Source organism: Monodelphis domestica, chromosome X (genome assembly GCF_027887165.1).
Source record: "Monodelphis domestica isolate mMonDom1 chromosome X, mMonDom1.pri, whole genome shotgun sequence".
Classification (NCBI taxonomy): domain Eukaryota; kingdom Metazoa; phylum Chordata; class Mammalia; order Didelphimorphia; family Didelphidae; genus Monodelphis; species Monodelphis domestica.
In genome coordinates, this window is record NC_077235.1 from 82,007,447 (window position 1) to 82,023,360 (window position 15,914).

A 15,914-nucleotide genomic window follows, 5' to 3' on the forward strand; every position below is an offset into this window, starting at 1 on the left:
AAGTTAAATAGGCTTAGAAGATGAGATGATGAATTCCATTTGGGGCAGGTTGAGGTTGAGATGCCTATAGTTTGAAATGTCCACTAGGTAGTTGGTGATGGGGGACACTCAGGAGAGCCTGGGGCCTAATTATACATGTGGGGATCATTTGTGGGGAGAGGAGAACTGAGCCCATGGGAGCTGATAAGATCATAGAGGGAGAAAAGAATAGAACCTTGGGGAACTTTTAGATCCACGGTTAAGGCCTTGGGCTTTGGAGGATTTCTGGAAAGACAGAAATAAGCATCCACTAGAATGAGAAGGTGGGGCAGTTAAGTTGACCAATGGATAGAGCACCAGGCCTGGAGTCAGGAAGGCTAAGCATTCAAATCCAGCCTCAGATACTTCCTAGCTCTGTGACCCCAGGCAAGTCAGTTGCCTGTAGGCCTCAGTTTCCTCCTCTGTAAAATGAGCTGGAGAAGGAAATGGGCAACCATTCCAGTATCTCTGCCAAGAAAACCCCAAATAGGGTCACCAAGAATTCGACACAACTGAACAACCCCACCAGAACAAGAAGGCACAGTAGGGTTTTGATCTGTCAGCCAGAGTGGGCATAAAAACAAGTGGGGAAATCCCAAGCATCAACATAGAGCTGGCATGATGTCCATTTGGCATTCGAAGCTCCTCTCTTGGAATAGCTCGTATTAGTGACTTTCTCTAGGACAGCATCTGAGTTATTTTCTTTTCTTAAACTTTTGGGGGCATGTCTTTATGATGAACTTCTTCTTTGCTATAGTCCAGCAAAATTAAAAAAGGAAGCAAAGGCGACTGCAGCGTTCTGAAGCCCACACTCATGGCGGCTGTTCCGGTAAGTTGGGGATAGAGAGCATCAGCAGTGAATGATAATGGTTCCATTTATGGAGGTGGCACTTGAAAGTCCCAAAGCACATCCCTCAGAATTTTGGAAACAGGAAACAGTAACAGTATTTCCATCTTAAAGGAAGAGGAACCTAGAGCTCTGGAAGGGTTGTTCAAGACCACCCAGCTAGTGCAGGTGTCAGAAACTGGGTTCAAACCCATCCCTTCTGACTCCAAATCAAACCTGATTTCCAGTACGTAACCGCTTTGATCATGAATTTGTTGGAGAGACAGGTGCCATGGCATGCCTTTTATTCTTTTTTAATAGCACTCATGGATAATGTTTGGGTCATTTTCATAGCTTGGCTTTTTATTTGGTGCCTGAGAAAAGCAAGCTTCTCAGATGGGTGGTTTAAAGTCACCTAAACATTTGAGAAAAGGAATTCAAGAGATTTGCACGATTTATGGCCTTCTTCATTGAAGACTACAGAATTAAAAGTCTTAAAAAATTAAAAATCTTTCTCTTGTGGTAATGATACAAATTCACATTTCCAGAAGTGTCACTCACTCCCCAACAGCTTTGTGAGGTAGGTGGTACTAATGTTACTCTCTCCATTTTGCAACAGAGGAAACTGAGTTTTGGAGAGAACACGGGTCCTGAGCCTCCTGACTCCCAAGTTCTGGATTCTTTTATTTCGATGCCTTTTTACCTCTCTGCTATTAACTTGCATTCATATAATGTCTTTGAAGATCCATGTAGAGGTGTTTCCAACTCCAGTCCTTTGCCAAGGAAATTGAAGTGTTGGAGATCTGTAGTCTGCCAAAGTCAGTCCACCTATTTCCTCCGTTCCAGTCTGGTCAGATGTGATTTTATTTTGTCAGTTGCTTTTCTCATTATTGTTGCCACTTAAGTGATCATTCAGAACAGGCTAACTCCAAAGCCACTGACTGTGGCTGGGAGTCACTTACAGTAGTAGCTCAGTAGTGCATCATCATCCCCAAAGCAGTCAGCTTATCTATCCCCTTCTCCCCCCCGATTTAGCAGAGGAAGTAGCTGAGGCTCAGGAGTATAGGAATAAAGTGACCCAAGGTCAGACATCTAGCTAGTGGCAAAGCACGGTGAACCTACCCCAAGTCCTTGCATGGAGAATATTGATGTTTTTTAAAGTCCTTCTGTCTTAGAATCAATAATACGTATTGGTTCCAAGGCAGAAGAGTGATGTGTAAGGGCTGGGGTCAAGTGACTCATCCAGGGTCACGTGGCCAGGAAGTATCTGAAGACATTTGAACCCAGGATCTCCCATCTTTATGCCTGGCTCTCTCAATCCACTGAACCACCCAGCTGTCCCCAACATGTTCATTAAATAATTTTTTTTAAGCTTAAGTGTGCAAGAGGGGCAACTCCCACCTCATACCTTAGTCATTTTTCAGCAGTTAATTATTACCCGTAATTGAACCGTCAGTAAAATTACAGATTAAAGGAAGAAAGTAGGCATGACATGCCAAAAATTGTCCCCAACAATTATTAGCCACAAACTGGCTTCAGTGAAATGTGTGTGTGTGTGTGTGTTCCGTAGAAGGCACTGTTTGCAGTTGTCCATCTTCTCTTCAACTTTAGGAAATCATGGACAGAATTTACAAGAATGTTATGAGCAAAGTTCAAGAGATGAACTATTTTCAGAAAACTCTTTTCAAGATAGGCTACGACTATAAGCTGGAACAGATCAAGAAAGGATACGATGCTCCTCTGTGCAATTTGTAAGTACACTTCCTGGCTCCCGTACTATTTCCAGCCTCGCTGTGGTGCAATGGAAAGAGCCCTCTATTTGGCCATATGTTGGAGAAATGCTGAGCCTTGCTGAGGCTTCATTTTCATCCTCTGTAAAATGAGGGGGCCGCACCAGGTTCTCTCTACGAGCCCAAAGGACTCGGGCCTGAAGGGCAAGCCAAGCCAACTTTATTTTGGAGTGACTACCATGCTGGATCCTGTCTTAAAAGCCATTTCCTCCCAGTGTGAAAGTATTAAAATTCTTTGCTTGGTCATGTAGCATACATGGCGATTGCATGAGAAATGAATGAGAACTTTGCCGACAGTTTGGGCTCAGCATTTGACAATTTTCTTATAATAATGAATGAATTTCAATGCCATCATTTGCTTGTATAAGTTACGAGCAGAATTCTTGAACTTGGTTTTCCATAACTGTTATTATTTTCAGTAATTGTGAATTATTAGTAAGTTATAGGATAATTCTACATGTAATACCTTTGAACTGCGAATCAGAAAATGTGACTTAGAGAATGGAACATTGGATGTGTGTTGGTTCATTTGTCAAAACACAAGATTATATCAATTCCATGGTGCAAAAAGAGATGGAAATTGGAAATAGGGGGAAACAGGGTGACTACTTGAATTTCTAAACCTGTAAAATTTTTAAAAATAATTTTTAAGCCCTTCCCTTCTGTCTGTGAATAGATACGTATGGTCAGTTCTAAGGCAGAAGAACAATAAGGGCTATGAAGTGTCTTGCCCAAGGTCACATGGCTAGGAAGTGTCTAAGGCCAAATTTGAACCCAGGACTTCCTGTCTCTGGGCCTGGCTCTCAATCCACTGGGTCACCTAGCTGCCCCCAGTTTTTTTTAAAATATGTTTTAAATCCTTCCCTTCTGTCTTTGAATTGATACTGAGGGTTGTTAACGAGGCAGAAGAGCGGTAAGGGCTATGCAGTGGAGTTAAAGTGACTTATCCAAGGTCACATGGCTAGGATGTATCTGAGGCCACATTTAAACCCAGGACCTCCCTTTTCTGGGCCTGGGTCTCTATCTACTGAGACACCTAGCTGCTCCTATTAGTATCAATTCTAAGACAGAAAAGTGGTAAGGGCTAGGCAGTGGGGGGTAAAGTGACTTCCCCAGGGTCACCCAGCCAGGCAGTTAAACTTGTATTCTTTTTTTTCCACATTTGTAAATTTTATTCATTTTTTAAAAATATTTTCCTATGGTTATGGTTCCTATGGTTTCTCTCCCTCCCCCCTCCCTGAGCTGACAAGCAATTCCACTGGGTTATACATTCATTATTACTCAAAACCCATTTCCATGTTATTCATTTTTGTAATAGAGCTCTCTTTTAAAACCAAACCCCCGAATCATCTCCCCATACAAACAAGTTAAACGTGTTAAAACGTCTTAAACATGTGTTCTTGGCCATCATTTCTAGCCATACATTGGCCCAGTATTTGGCCCAGGATTCCCTTTTACAGATACCGCTACAATGATGACTTCTGTTCTTCTGCAAAATCTAAAATTCTTTCTAAAAATTGAAAATCGTAAACTTCTCATGTTGTAGCCTCTTCGTGCTTTATGGGCTTGAGCAGAGAAAGCCTTCGTATAGCAGTGTTATTCTCTTTGATAGGCTCTTTACAGAACTCATGTCAGTAGCACGAGTGTTAAATTCTCTCTCTTCTCCCCCTCCCCTTCCAAAGCCTCCTGTTCAAAAAGGTAAAAGCCCTACTGGGTGGCAATGTCCGCATGATGCTTTCTGGAGGGGCCCCGCTTTCGCCACAGACACACCGCTTTATGAACGTTTGTTTCTGCTGCCCCATTGGCCAGGGTTATGGATTAACAGAGTCTTGTGGAGCTGGAACAGTTACTGAAGGTCAGTCTTGTTTTTGTATGCTTAATGATGCTAAGTATATGCTCTGGCCCTCCAGGTATTTCCATTGGTACATAAACCTGAGCATAGCCTCGGAAGGCTCGGGGGCACTTGGCGCCTCCCGAGTGCTAGCAATCTCATTTTGTGGTTCCTGAGCTAGAGCGATGGGAAACACTCCTTCCCCACGAATAGTTGTAAAGTGTAAATGGACACTTCCTGTTTCTAGCTAGATTCTGGGGGAAATCATGAAGAAGTGTGGGCTGGAATGCTTGGGCTAGTTGGGGGAACAAGACTTAGAAGATATTTGTGCACTCTTCCCTTTTCCCAACGTCCCATGCGTAGGTGACGTCTCCTGTAGGATCCCCCTTGCCCTGCCTCCAGGGCTTCATCAGTTGCTCCGACGTCCCTATCATACCCCCTTCGGAAGAGGGGAGCTCCTTGACCAGGGCACTTGGTGCAGTGCCCGGCACTGAGTAGTTCCTCTCCTGCCAGTTAGTTACCTTTCGCTTTTTCTCTCTGCCCTCCCCCCATATTGGCCAGTCTACAAATGCCATGGTAAATGCTGGTCTCTTTTCTTCCCTTTCACTCCCAGTTACTGACTATAGCACTGGCCGAGTTGGAGCCCCTCTTATCTGCTGTGAAATTAAACTGAAGGACTGGCAAGAAGGTAAGACTGTCCTACAGCCACTGGCTAGTGCCCACGGAAGAGCACAAATGGAGGGCCTGGAGGGTCCCTGGATGCTGGCAGTAGCAATAAGGAACGTAGCTGGAGGTTTAGTGGTTGGTGGCCCTTCAATCACTGAGTTGGCAGGCGCCATGCTCCAGAATACTCCTGGTACCAAGTTCTCTGAGGCAGCATGCTTTAGGTCTTAAGCTTCCCCTTCAGGGTTCAGCCACCACCTTGGGGTCCCCCAGAAGAAGAGACTCGTGCAATCGCCATATATTCATGCTGGATTTGGAAATCTTTGACAGATATTGAAGGACATTCCTTTAGTAACTTGGGCCAACTGGGTGATGAGATGCAGATCAATAGCTAGAAATATAATTCACTTTGAACACCCCCACTTTTCTCATGATCTCTTGGCTGATTTATTTGTAATCATTTAAACCAGAATCAAATGTGTGTCAGTTCTAAGAGCAGTAAGGGCTGGGCGTGAATGGGGGTGAAGTGACTTGCCCAGGGTCACACAACTTGGAAGTGTCTGAGGTCATATTTGAACCCAGGACCGGCCTCTCAATCCACGAAGCCACCTAGCTGCCCCCCTGCTTATTATCTGATGTTTTGGGGTTTTTTTGCTTTGCTCCTGAAGGTAAAGGTAAGCTAGCCCTCACCATAAAAAAGGAAAAGAACGTTATAAACTATATTAACATCCCTACACAAATGGCTGACAGATCCCTCCCGTTAGACCCTCATTCCACTGAGGGCAGGTTGTCTTCTTGATCTCTTCTGTCTCCCGACAGTCAGCCCTAGAACACAATGGTCCATGCCTGGGAATCAAGAGAACCGCATTCTTCCTTGAGTTCCATCCTCCACACAGTCAACTGCCATCACATGATTATATTTTGCTTGAATCGTTTGATCTTGAAAAGTCTTTCCATCAATATCAGAATTCCCTACTGCACTGCTCTGCCCCCTCTAAGCCTTAGAACATAGTGACTTCTCAGTGGGTGGGTGGTGGAGGGTATTTCGCCTGGTACTTCTCTCCAGAAAAGTAGCCTTCTCTGGACATAGGCCAAACCCCAACCAATGGACACACAGTCCATCTCCTGGTCTGGACTCAAGGCATTTCTTTTATTTTTTTTTAGACCCTTACCTTCTGTCTTGGAGTCAATCCTGTGTATTGGCTCTGAGGCAGAAGAGTGGTAAGGGCTAGGCAATGGGGGTCAAGTGACTTGCCCAGGGTCACACAGCTAGGAAGTGGCTGAGGCCGGATTTGAACCTAGGACCTCCCTAGGTCTCCCTAGGTCTCTAGGCCTGGCTCTCAATCCACTGAGCCACCCAGCTGCCCCCTCAAAGCATTTCTAAGCTTGGGCAGATCGTCCAGGCTGCCAGTGCCTCCAAGCATCTGGATCACCTACCTCCACTTCAGGATGGATGGGATTTAAGCGGTGGCCTCGATTCCATCCAAAGGCCACATGGATTTTCTGAGGGAGTTTGTGCCTAGTTTGCCAATAGAAGTTTATAAGGAAGATGGCGGTTGAACAGTCAGTCCATCGGAAATTTGTCAACAGGAAGTACAAAAGCATCATTTTGAAGTACACAAAAATGGAAGATCATTAGTAGAATACATGAGATAGTAGGAAGTAGTAAATAAAAGGACTTCTTTTCAGATGCTGACCAGCGTTACCCTTAGTACAGTTTCCATAGCTGTAAAATGGCCGTGACAGTATGCATCTTCCCTGCCTCACAGGGCTGGGATATTGTGAGAAAAAGCCATTCCCAAAGCCTTGAGCTGGGAGCAGGATGCTCCCTGTGTTGCCATTGTTGTTGGGAAGCAGCTCCCTGGGACTCTCAACTATCATTTCTCCAGTCTGGATGGAGCTCCCAGTGTGGAAACTCTCCACCAGTGCAAAAGACCAATTTGGTCCTTACACCCAAGTCTGGCTATATCTTGGAGAAGCTTAATCATTTCTCCGATCATACAGCTTGAACCTGAGCCTTTCCAAGACTCGTCCTCTCTCTAACCGCTGAGATGTGCTGCCTCCCTTGGGTTTTCATTCTCATAATTAACTGCTAAGCCTCGGGCCTGTCCGTTTTCATATCTTCCCTCCCTTGGCTCTTCTATTACCCTACCTCTTAGAGCATAAATTAAGCTACCAATTCCCATTGAAAACACTCTTTAGCTTTATCTCTCACCTAAGGGCCCCAAAAACAAAAACTCGTCCTCTCACAAATCAGTATGACCTTTTGTCGAATCTGGAGACATTTAAAGAGATCTTTGGGCTACCCCAGTTGTCTTGTGCAAGAAGACTCTCCTACAAATCAGGCTTTAGAAACGGGTCTGCTAAGCGTGATTTTTAGTTTTGTAAAATTGGTTAGAAGCAGGTTGCTGTGGGCCACATTTGCTAGGAGATAGAGATAGCAAATCCAACTCGGTCATGGAGAGGGTTTGAGAAATTACACTTTTCCCGGAACAGTTTGCATTGAATCCCAATTTCTAGGCATACTCTGCAGACTAAGGCCCATAGAACCTCAGGAGCTGAAAAGGCTTTCAGGAGGCCAGATTACGGCAGAAGAAGAATCCCCACCAAATAGCCATCCATTCTTTACTTGAAGACTTTTCTTCCGGGGAGGAGGAACCCACTGCCTCTCCAGACAGTCCAGTCCACTTTGCAGTAGCTCTGTGGACATCTTTCCCTATATCAGACTTAACTCAGAGGCTTTTAACTACAAACTCTCAATCTGATTTTCTGTCTTCTGGGGCTAAATAGAACACGTGTAACCTTCTCTTCATGTGATAGCCACTCAGATTTGTTTTCAAACCCTTACCTTCTTAGACTCAATACTATGTATCAATTCCAAGGCAAAAGAGCAGTAAGGACTAGGCAAGGGGAGTAAAGTGACTTGCCCAGGGTCACATAGCTAGGAAGTGTCAGAGGCCAGATTGGAACCCAGGATCTCTCAACGCCAGATCCGGCTCTTTATCCCCTGGGCCTTCCATTCAGGTATTTGAAGACAGACTTCCTCTTCTGCCCAAATCTTCTCCTGACCCTCAAATGGAATGATCTCAAGATCCATTACTATCCAGCATGTTCTCTAGCTTACTCACACATGAGGCCAACCCTACGGAAAATGGTATTTTAGCCTAACATATCACGATGTTTGATTATCAGCCAATTACAGAAAAAAATGTTTTAAGGATTAGCAAAGAACACTGTGTTTCTAGAAGATAGGCAGTTTGCTTTTCTGATTTCCAGGAGGCTATACAATTCATGACAAGCCAAACCCCAGGGGAGAGATTGTCATCGGCGGACAGAATATTTCCATGGGCTATTTCAAAAATGAAGAAAAAACTGCAGAAGATTATTCTGTGGACGAAAATGGGCAAAGATGGTTTTGTACTGGCGATATTGGCGAATTCCATCCTGATGGGTGCTTACAGATCATTGGTCAGTAGTTTTTCCTTTCTGCAGGTTTAATTGGAGGTAATAATGGGAAAATCCTTCACAACTGAATTCTCAGGCCCTACCTCTCTGCAGAGCACTGAGCTAGGTGTAGGGCTGGGGCTCTCATGGGTTGAAAAGAGCAGTGCTGGCTGTGGGTGTCGAGGGGTGGCGGGATGCCCACAACCCACAAGCGTGCAGCCGCCAACATCCCTCTGGGCCCCTCTGAACAACACTGGTTCTCTGTCCTAGCTCACTTGGCCTCCCACACCTCTACTTTCCCCTAGTCCTCGATTGTTCTCATTGTCAGACTGCCCTGCCAAGGAGCAGCCTAGACACATTTGGTAGGTGATTGCTTCTTAAGTAGGGCTAGCTCAATTGAGTCATTAGGAAATGACAGCCAGATTTCTGTTTTTCCTGCTTTGACCCTAGTTCAGAAGATTCCTGGGCAGGTGAATTCAGAGTCCTGCAGAGTGCTTGGGAGAGGCTCGCAGGAATTTCATTGAGCCCCAGACTTCTGGAACCGGTCTCAAATCCCATTTGGATTGGGACCCCTGGCAGGGGGCCTCGTCTACCCCCTGGGCTAATTGTACAGCTCAAGATTGGGTGGCCAGGCCATAGCTGGGCCTTTGGTCCCAGTGCTTGGATTGTAAAGGCCTCTTTCCTGGTCACTTGGAGCTCCAGCACAGCTAAATACTTAAAGGTGCTGGCTTGCGGGGCCCATTCGGATCTTTTTTCTTAGGCATTTGTCACATATGAAATAGGAGGGGATTTTGTCACAGGTTTTTTCAGGGGTTTCAAATTCAGATCTGGCTCTATAGAGTGACATGTTCCTGTTCCTAGCTGCTCTGAGAATAAAGGTCAAGTAAAGTGAGGTGCAGCCAAGTGTTGGGCACTGCAGAAGGCTGGCCTCTGTCTCTGAGATTGGGCTAAAGGAGACATTCTGGGTAACCCAGAGTTCTCCCTGACTTCCTAGATCGCAAGAAAGATTTGGTGAAGCTGCAAGCTGGAGAGTATGTGTCTCTGGGCAAGGTGGAGGCCGCCTTGAAGAACTGTCCACTCATAGACAACATCTGTGCTTACGCCAAAAGGTCAGTGCCCAATGGGCAGAACCGCATTCTGACAGGAGCAGGGCTTACTGGGCAAGGACGGGGCCTGGTGTGTGGGGGGGGGTGTGGCTGGGTGCCATCCTGTAGTTAGAGGATGTTCCAGAATGGAAGGAACCTCAGAGCTGTAGCCCCACCCTTTTTTCTTTCTCTTGTTATATTTATTTCAATACATGCACTTTCCAAGAAAGAATTACCCCATAGTACCTGCCCTCTCGTTTAAAAAACACACAAGCAAAATTCTAAAAGGCAGAGATCACAATTGACAGTGCAGAGCTTTTCCCCTCTTTGTGTTTTATCCTACCTTCAGAAAGCGAGTTTCTGATGTTCTAATGGTCAGACACATATATAAACCCGGGTTTTCAGCCCTTGCCCAGTTTGGGGGCCCACATTTTGTTTTTCACTACCTCTGGGATTCCCTGAGAGTATGATAAACCCAGTTGTGCAACTCATTCAGAAGAAGAGACTGAACCCCCAATGCGGAGAGTTCAGCCAGTCCAGAACTGAGCTATCGGATACTGCCATGGAAAATTTTAAAGCTAAGCTCACTGGAACGTCCTACTTTCCGGCTGGGTTCTTTTTTCATGGCGTACCATCTTTATTAAGCATCAGACGTTCACATCAAGTTTGCTTTAAAACTGTGGCATGGTGTACATATACATCCCGAGTATCCGAGAAGTGTAGACTAGACTACCAGGTAGAGCCGAAGCACTTGAACGTTGAGCTGTATGACACCGTGATGAAGAGCTTTGCAGCCACATGTTTACATGGATCTGTGTGTCCTCTTTTTGTGGCAATGTAGTCAGTCACCCGGCCACTCACAACGTAGAGAATTACAGCTTTGTTCTTTTGTCATCGTTCGTGATCAGCAGCTTGTTGGAATGACACATACTTTTCCAATCTTGCAGTGACCAATCTTATGTGATCAGTTTTGTGGTTCCTAATCAGAAGAAGCTGATGACCTTGGCCCAACAGAAAGGGGTAGAGGGATCCTGGGTAGACATCTGCAACAATCCCACCATGGAAGCAGAAATATTGAAGGAAATTAAAGAAGCTGCAAACACCAGTACGTATGACCCTGGCTTCTGGCCCACCAGCATCAGAAGCTTAGAAAAGACCACCTTGTCCTCTTCCTCAAATCATGGGGCTTTACCTTTTCTGGAGGGCTGTCTAAGAACGGAAACTATTTGGTTAGTCCAGGGGTTCCAGCGCCCCCCTCTTAGGCCCAAATAGCAGTTCAAGTACTCGAGGATTGCAACAGGGTCTCCCCTACCAGGAACTGATGGGAACATAGAGAATGAGCAGAGAGGAGAGTGACCAGGAGAGAACTCTGAAGGATACCCACACAGAAGGGGACCTGGAAAGATTTAGGAGGAAAACGCCTTCTATTTTCTTCTCTAAAAGATATTACTATTTAAGAATTAGATGGACTGACCAAGTGATTTCAGCAATTTCAGACACCCCTTGAATTCTCTTTCAGAAAATTTAAAAGCAGAGCTCATTGGCAGGAACTATCCTCCTCACCTGCCCAGAAAGTGGGCAGGTCATTGCCAATCGCTGTAGATGTTTTTTAAATTTTCATTTCTCTCTTAAAATCCTGCGTGCCAAATGCTTTGCAAGCCTTAAAGCACTACCTAAGTCCTAAGCAGCATTATGATATTTTTATCGCCAAAGCACTTGAGTCTTTTCAGGAAGTTAGTTTTGTTGGTCTTTTTTAAGCCCTTCTCTTCCATCAGGAGAGCAGTCAAGACAAGGCAATGAGGGCTAAGTGACTTGCCCAGTCACCTAACTAGGAAGTGTCTCAGGTCAGATTGGAACCCAGGACCTCCTGCTTCCGGGCCTGTCTGTATCCACTGAGCTACCCAACTGCCCAAGGAAGTTAGTATTAAGTAGTGCTAGAAGGCTCTTTCCCTCTTTTTGACCTCTTTCTGGTTACCTTTCAGATCCAGCTGTTGGCTGGATCCTTCCTTTGGGGGTATTTTCTTTGAATCGGTAACATGTAAAGCATGAGTGCCCTGCAGATGACTATGAAGAAGCCTCAGCACTTTAGTGAATAATAGACACCAGGAGAGAAGAGAGTTCTTTAGAATTAACATCTTCAGGTGCCGAAGGTGTTGGTCCAGCTTCCTAAATGGCCCGTCTACCACATCGGAGACTTTCCTACGAGGTTCACCCTCAGTGTCAAGAGACAGTTTTCCCCTGACTTTCTTTGCAATTCAGTGAAGTCTATCTAGGACGGCCTGGGATTTATCTCCTACTTAGTACTTGAGCTCCCATGATGCTCAGAAAGAGCCACTGTATAAAAAGAGAAACTTCTGCAGGCAAAAAGCTCATCCAAATCAGGGGACAGATAGGAAAGCACCTTGTGAAACAGGAAGTGTTGTGGCCTTAGACAGTACCTACTGGGTGACCCTGGGCAAGTCACTTAACCTCACCCTTACTGATTCTGCCTTGGAACCAATGCACACTATCAAGTCCAAGATGGAAGGTAAATGTTTTGCTTTGTTTTTTAATAGAGGAAGCGTTAGTAGAACTATATGGCAGCACTATTATTCTTGTTGTTATTATTAGTTTTACGCCAGTACACATTCCCATTCTCCCGTGTGTACAGAGCATCAAGCAGGAAGTCCAGCGTTCCTGTCTCATTTTCCCTTCATGCCATGAAGCCCATTATTGATCAACTCTCATCATTCGTTTCCCTTTAGTGAAACTGGAGCGTTTCGAGATCCCAATCAAAGTGCGCCTGAGCCCGGAGCCCTGGACTCCAGAAACTGGCCTGGTAACTGATGCTTTCAAGTTGAAAAGGAAGGAACTGAAGAACCATTATCTCAATGACATTGAGAGAATGTACGGGGGCAAATGATTATCTGGCCTTTTCCAAATGTAGTTGGGGCCTGCCCTCGACAGTACCAAGCCCCAGTGTTTTCTTTTCGCCTCTCTGGCTATTAGACTATACATATAGCTATACAATCTAAAGTTAATCAAATCAAAGCAAAACACAAGACCAATTCCAATAGCTATTGGGTCTCCTCTAATTTTTCCTTGCATTGTTGTAACAAAAAATCTAGATGCGAAGTCATTTGCCTCTAGCTCGTTTATTGGATCTTGATTCTTGACCCCATCTGAGCCACAAAGCCAAAACGTAACTCCCGGGATAGGATTGGGCCCCAGGTTCATTTCAGATCCCTTAACCACAGCAAAAGTAAATTCGGCACACAGTAAATGAGCAAATTTGCACTTTCTGGGGTCAGTTGTTTTCCTAATTTAGAACCGTCTATCCAAGACGGGTTTGACAAATCGATGATATAGGTCACTACTCAGTGCAGCAGCGCCAGGGGGCTTTGCCATTCACCAAAAGACCAATTTGTGGCTCTAGCATCATAATCACATACAAATGAAATACAGTGTTCTTGAAAAGCGTCTGTAAGGCGGAGAAATAAGTTTACAGACGCGTGGTAGAGATGGTGTCATCTGTACGGCAGTAGAATCTTGTGGATACTTTACAGTGCCTGAAGCGTGAACTGAAACAAAAAACATTACTAAAGTAATATATTTAAAGGGGAACTGGATTGCTCTTCCTACTGAAGGAGCTCCAAATTCAATAAACCACATTCCTTTGACATTTATAAGTGGTGAGCATGTGTCTGGGGGGGTGGGGGGGGGCGGGGTTTCTGTCAATGTCTGTCATTGTTTGTCTGAAAACCAGGGATCGAAAGCAAAATGATGGGTGGAAGGTTACGATTATGTGTCGTCTGAAAGGCGACGGGGTCTCACCAGTGGCTGTGACTAACACACAACACTGAGGACTTAGGAAGAGCTCACATTTGCTATTGTTTCGATGCCTCTGGGGAATCCATTTCTACGTTTACTTCCATTAAAATGGCTCCCTTTTAGGGTTTTTCTGTCGCTGCTTGGGATTGTTCGTAGTTTTCATTTTGCCAAGTCTTGCTGTTCACCCTAATTCTAGTAGATCGACAAATACGTTATTTTCTTAGCTATCATTTTCAGGTCCCATGGGTGAATAACCTGGTTCCGTTTGGGGAAGTTGGCTTAAAAGGGAAGAAAGCTCTTTCTTCCTCTTGGTAGAAGAAGTTAGAAACTGGAAGTTGTAGGTGTGAGCGGGGGCCTGTTCAATAAGGGTTCGTTTATTGTTTATGCTGTAACTTATTGTGTGTGTGATTGTTTTTTAACCCTTTGAAGATCTCTCTCCCTTTTTCCTGCTGGCTGTTCACACCTGAACTATGATTACTATTTTAAAGAAAAAAAAGGGAACGTTTTGAATACGTTCTACTTTGCACTTTTTTTCTTAATCATTTTATGTTGTGTGTGTGCGTGTACACCTTACATTTCTTAAAAAAAAAAAAAAAGTTGGCTGCCACTACAACAGGATAGTGTTCCTTACTCTAAAATATTTATATTATAAAGAAAATAGATTCTTCTATTCATAAATATTTAAATGTTATGTATATGATGGTAAAAAGGAAAATAATCTGGAATGAAGGTTTTTGTAAAGATGTATCTGCTTCGTGTTCAGGGATGTGAAATTCTGGGCAAATTGTTTGTGCAATGAAATGTGTATGTGGATAATTCTCCCTATCCCCCAGCTCTCCTTTGATCTGTAAAAGTCAGCCATTGTTAGTAAGTGGACAACTCATCATCCTTGACTGTTTGTGGCCCGCTGTTTTGGGACTGGCCTTTGTGGCCTCTTTTCTTGACCGTTTTAATTTTTCTTTCCATCTTAAAGCCGCCTTTGAGAAAGGTGATTTTGATCCAATGTGTGTGATATTTTCTCTCAGCTTTTCGTTTTCCTCTTCTCATCTCCCTAAAGCTAGAACACTGCCAACTAATCTACTGTCTAGACCCTTTAGATTGAGTAAATTAACACTTTTAGGTGCTGCTAATTCTTTACAAAAATCCAAATATCGTTTAAGGGACCAGGACCAGGGAGATGCCACTACGCCCCACTTTTTTTTTAATCCAAATGCATCTTTGTTTACATACACAGAAAAGTCTTTTCCATATCACTAGTGGCTTTTCAGAGATTTGATCCCAGAGACTGACCCCACATATTTTTTATACTTGTTTAAATTGCTCACTATTGAGTTTGATTCTGTCAGCCATTTCACAAAAGCCATAATTCTAAAAAATGAAACCGAAAACTAGCCCAATTCCATAGGCATGATTCTAAGCTGAACCTCTGTGATTTTTGCTTTCGACACCTACAATATCTCATCTCTCTACTGTTTTTTTGTCATGACCTCCATTGTACGTAGAAGTATAATTGCATAACTTTCAGAGATTGAAATACATTTGAATGGTTCACGAAGTCAGAGCACCTAGAAAGAGGGCTTCGTTCCTTTGATCACAGAGATGAATTAGAATACTTAGCTGATATTGTCTCTATAGAATATGTAACATGTTTCTAAAGTAGAGAAATAGGAGCAGAAAGGAGTGTGCTGTTTTCTTGGTTTAGGGGGAAATGTTTAATTTTCAAATATGCACCTATTTGTACTTTCTGTTTAAATGCATGATTGCGAAATCATTATTGGGTGTGGTGTGTTGATTCCAAATGGAAAGTTTTGTTGTATTTTCAAAGTTTGCACTCAAATCTTAAGAAATAAATTCATCCATAGTATCAAGCCAATCCGTGTCTGGTTTTGTGATAAAATAGAATTTTAATGGATGCGCGGGGGCCAGAAAACATCTTTAAGGATCTTCCTTTTAAAACTTCGTTTTATTTACACACACGCGTGCACACACACACACGCATGCACACACACACACACACACACTAACAATTATATGTAATAACAAATTTCCACACACATTTTCCCAAGATATCTGATCTCCTTCTTCCCAGTGTTGGCAGATGATTCCATTTAAAACTTGTTTGTTTGTTTTTTAAAAAACCCCACCAAAAAAAGAAGAAAAAAGCAAAGAAGATAAAAAAATCCCCACAAAACTAGAATTTACATCAGGCCCCATTCATTTTGTCCATCTGCCCCATATGAGATCAAGGATCATGGGAATTGAGACTCCTTCCTTTTGGGAGAGATTTTAATGTGTGTGAGACCAAACTGACTCCCATATTATCTAAGCTTCATGCTGTTAGAGCCTGGAAGTTCTTTTGTCTACACTTCATCCAACTCCATTCATCGACACGGTTTGGAAAATACCAAATGATCCAGTGCCCTGAGAGTTGCTGGTACGACTCCTTT

At 43.9% G+C, this 15,914-nt stretch overlaps 1 protein-coding gene across 10 annotated transcripts in view; it reads left to right on the forward strand.

Moving 5' to 3' along the window:
• ACSL4 (acyl-CoA synthetase long chain family member 4) overlaps positions 1 to 15,340 on the forward strand; it is a 64,688-nt gene extending 49,348 nt beyond the window's left edge. For all 10 annotated transcript variants that reach the window (XM_056808950.1, XM_007506927.3, XM_007506925.3 and 7 more), the window contains exons 9-16: positions 776 to 847; positions 2,456 to 2,595; positions 4,317 to 4,489; positions 5,079 to 5,153; positions 8,405 to 8,596; positions 9,567 to 9,681; positions 10,605 to 10,762; positions 12,402 to 15,340. In XM_056808950.1, coding sequence (XP_056664928.1) covers positions 776 to 847; positions 2,456 to 2,595; positions 4,317 to 4,489; positions 5,079 to 5,153; positions 8,405 to 8,596; positions 9,567 to 9,681; positions 10,605 to 10,762; positions 12,402 to 12,559 — 1,083 coding nt within the window. In that variant the 3' untranslated portion in view covers positions 12,560 to 15,340. The remainder of the gene's footprint in view (positions 1 to 775; positions 848 to 2,455; positions 2,596 to 4,316; positions 4,490 to 5,078; positions 5,154 to 8,404; positions 8,597 to 9,566; positions 9,682 to 10,604; positions 10,763 to 12,401) is intronic.
• Positions 15,341 to 15,914: the final 574 nt, after the last annotated feature.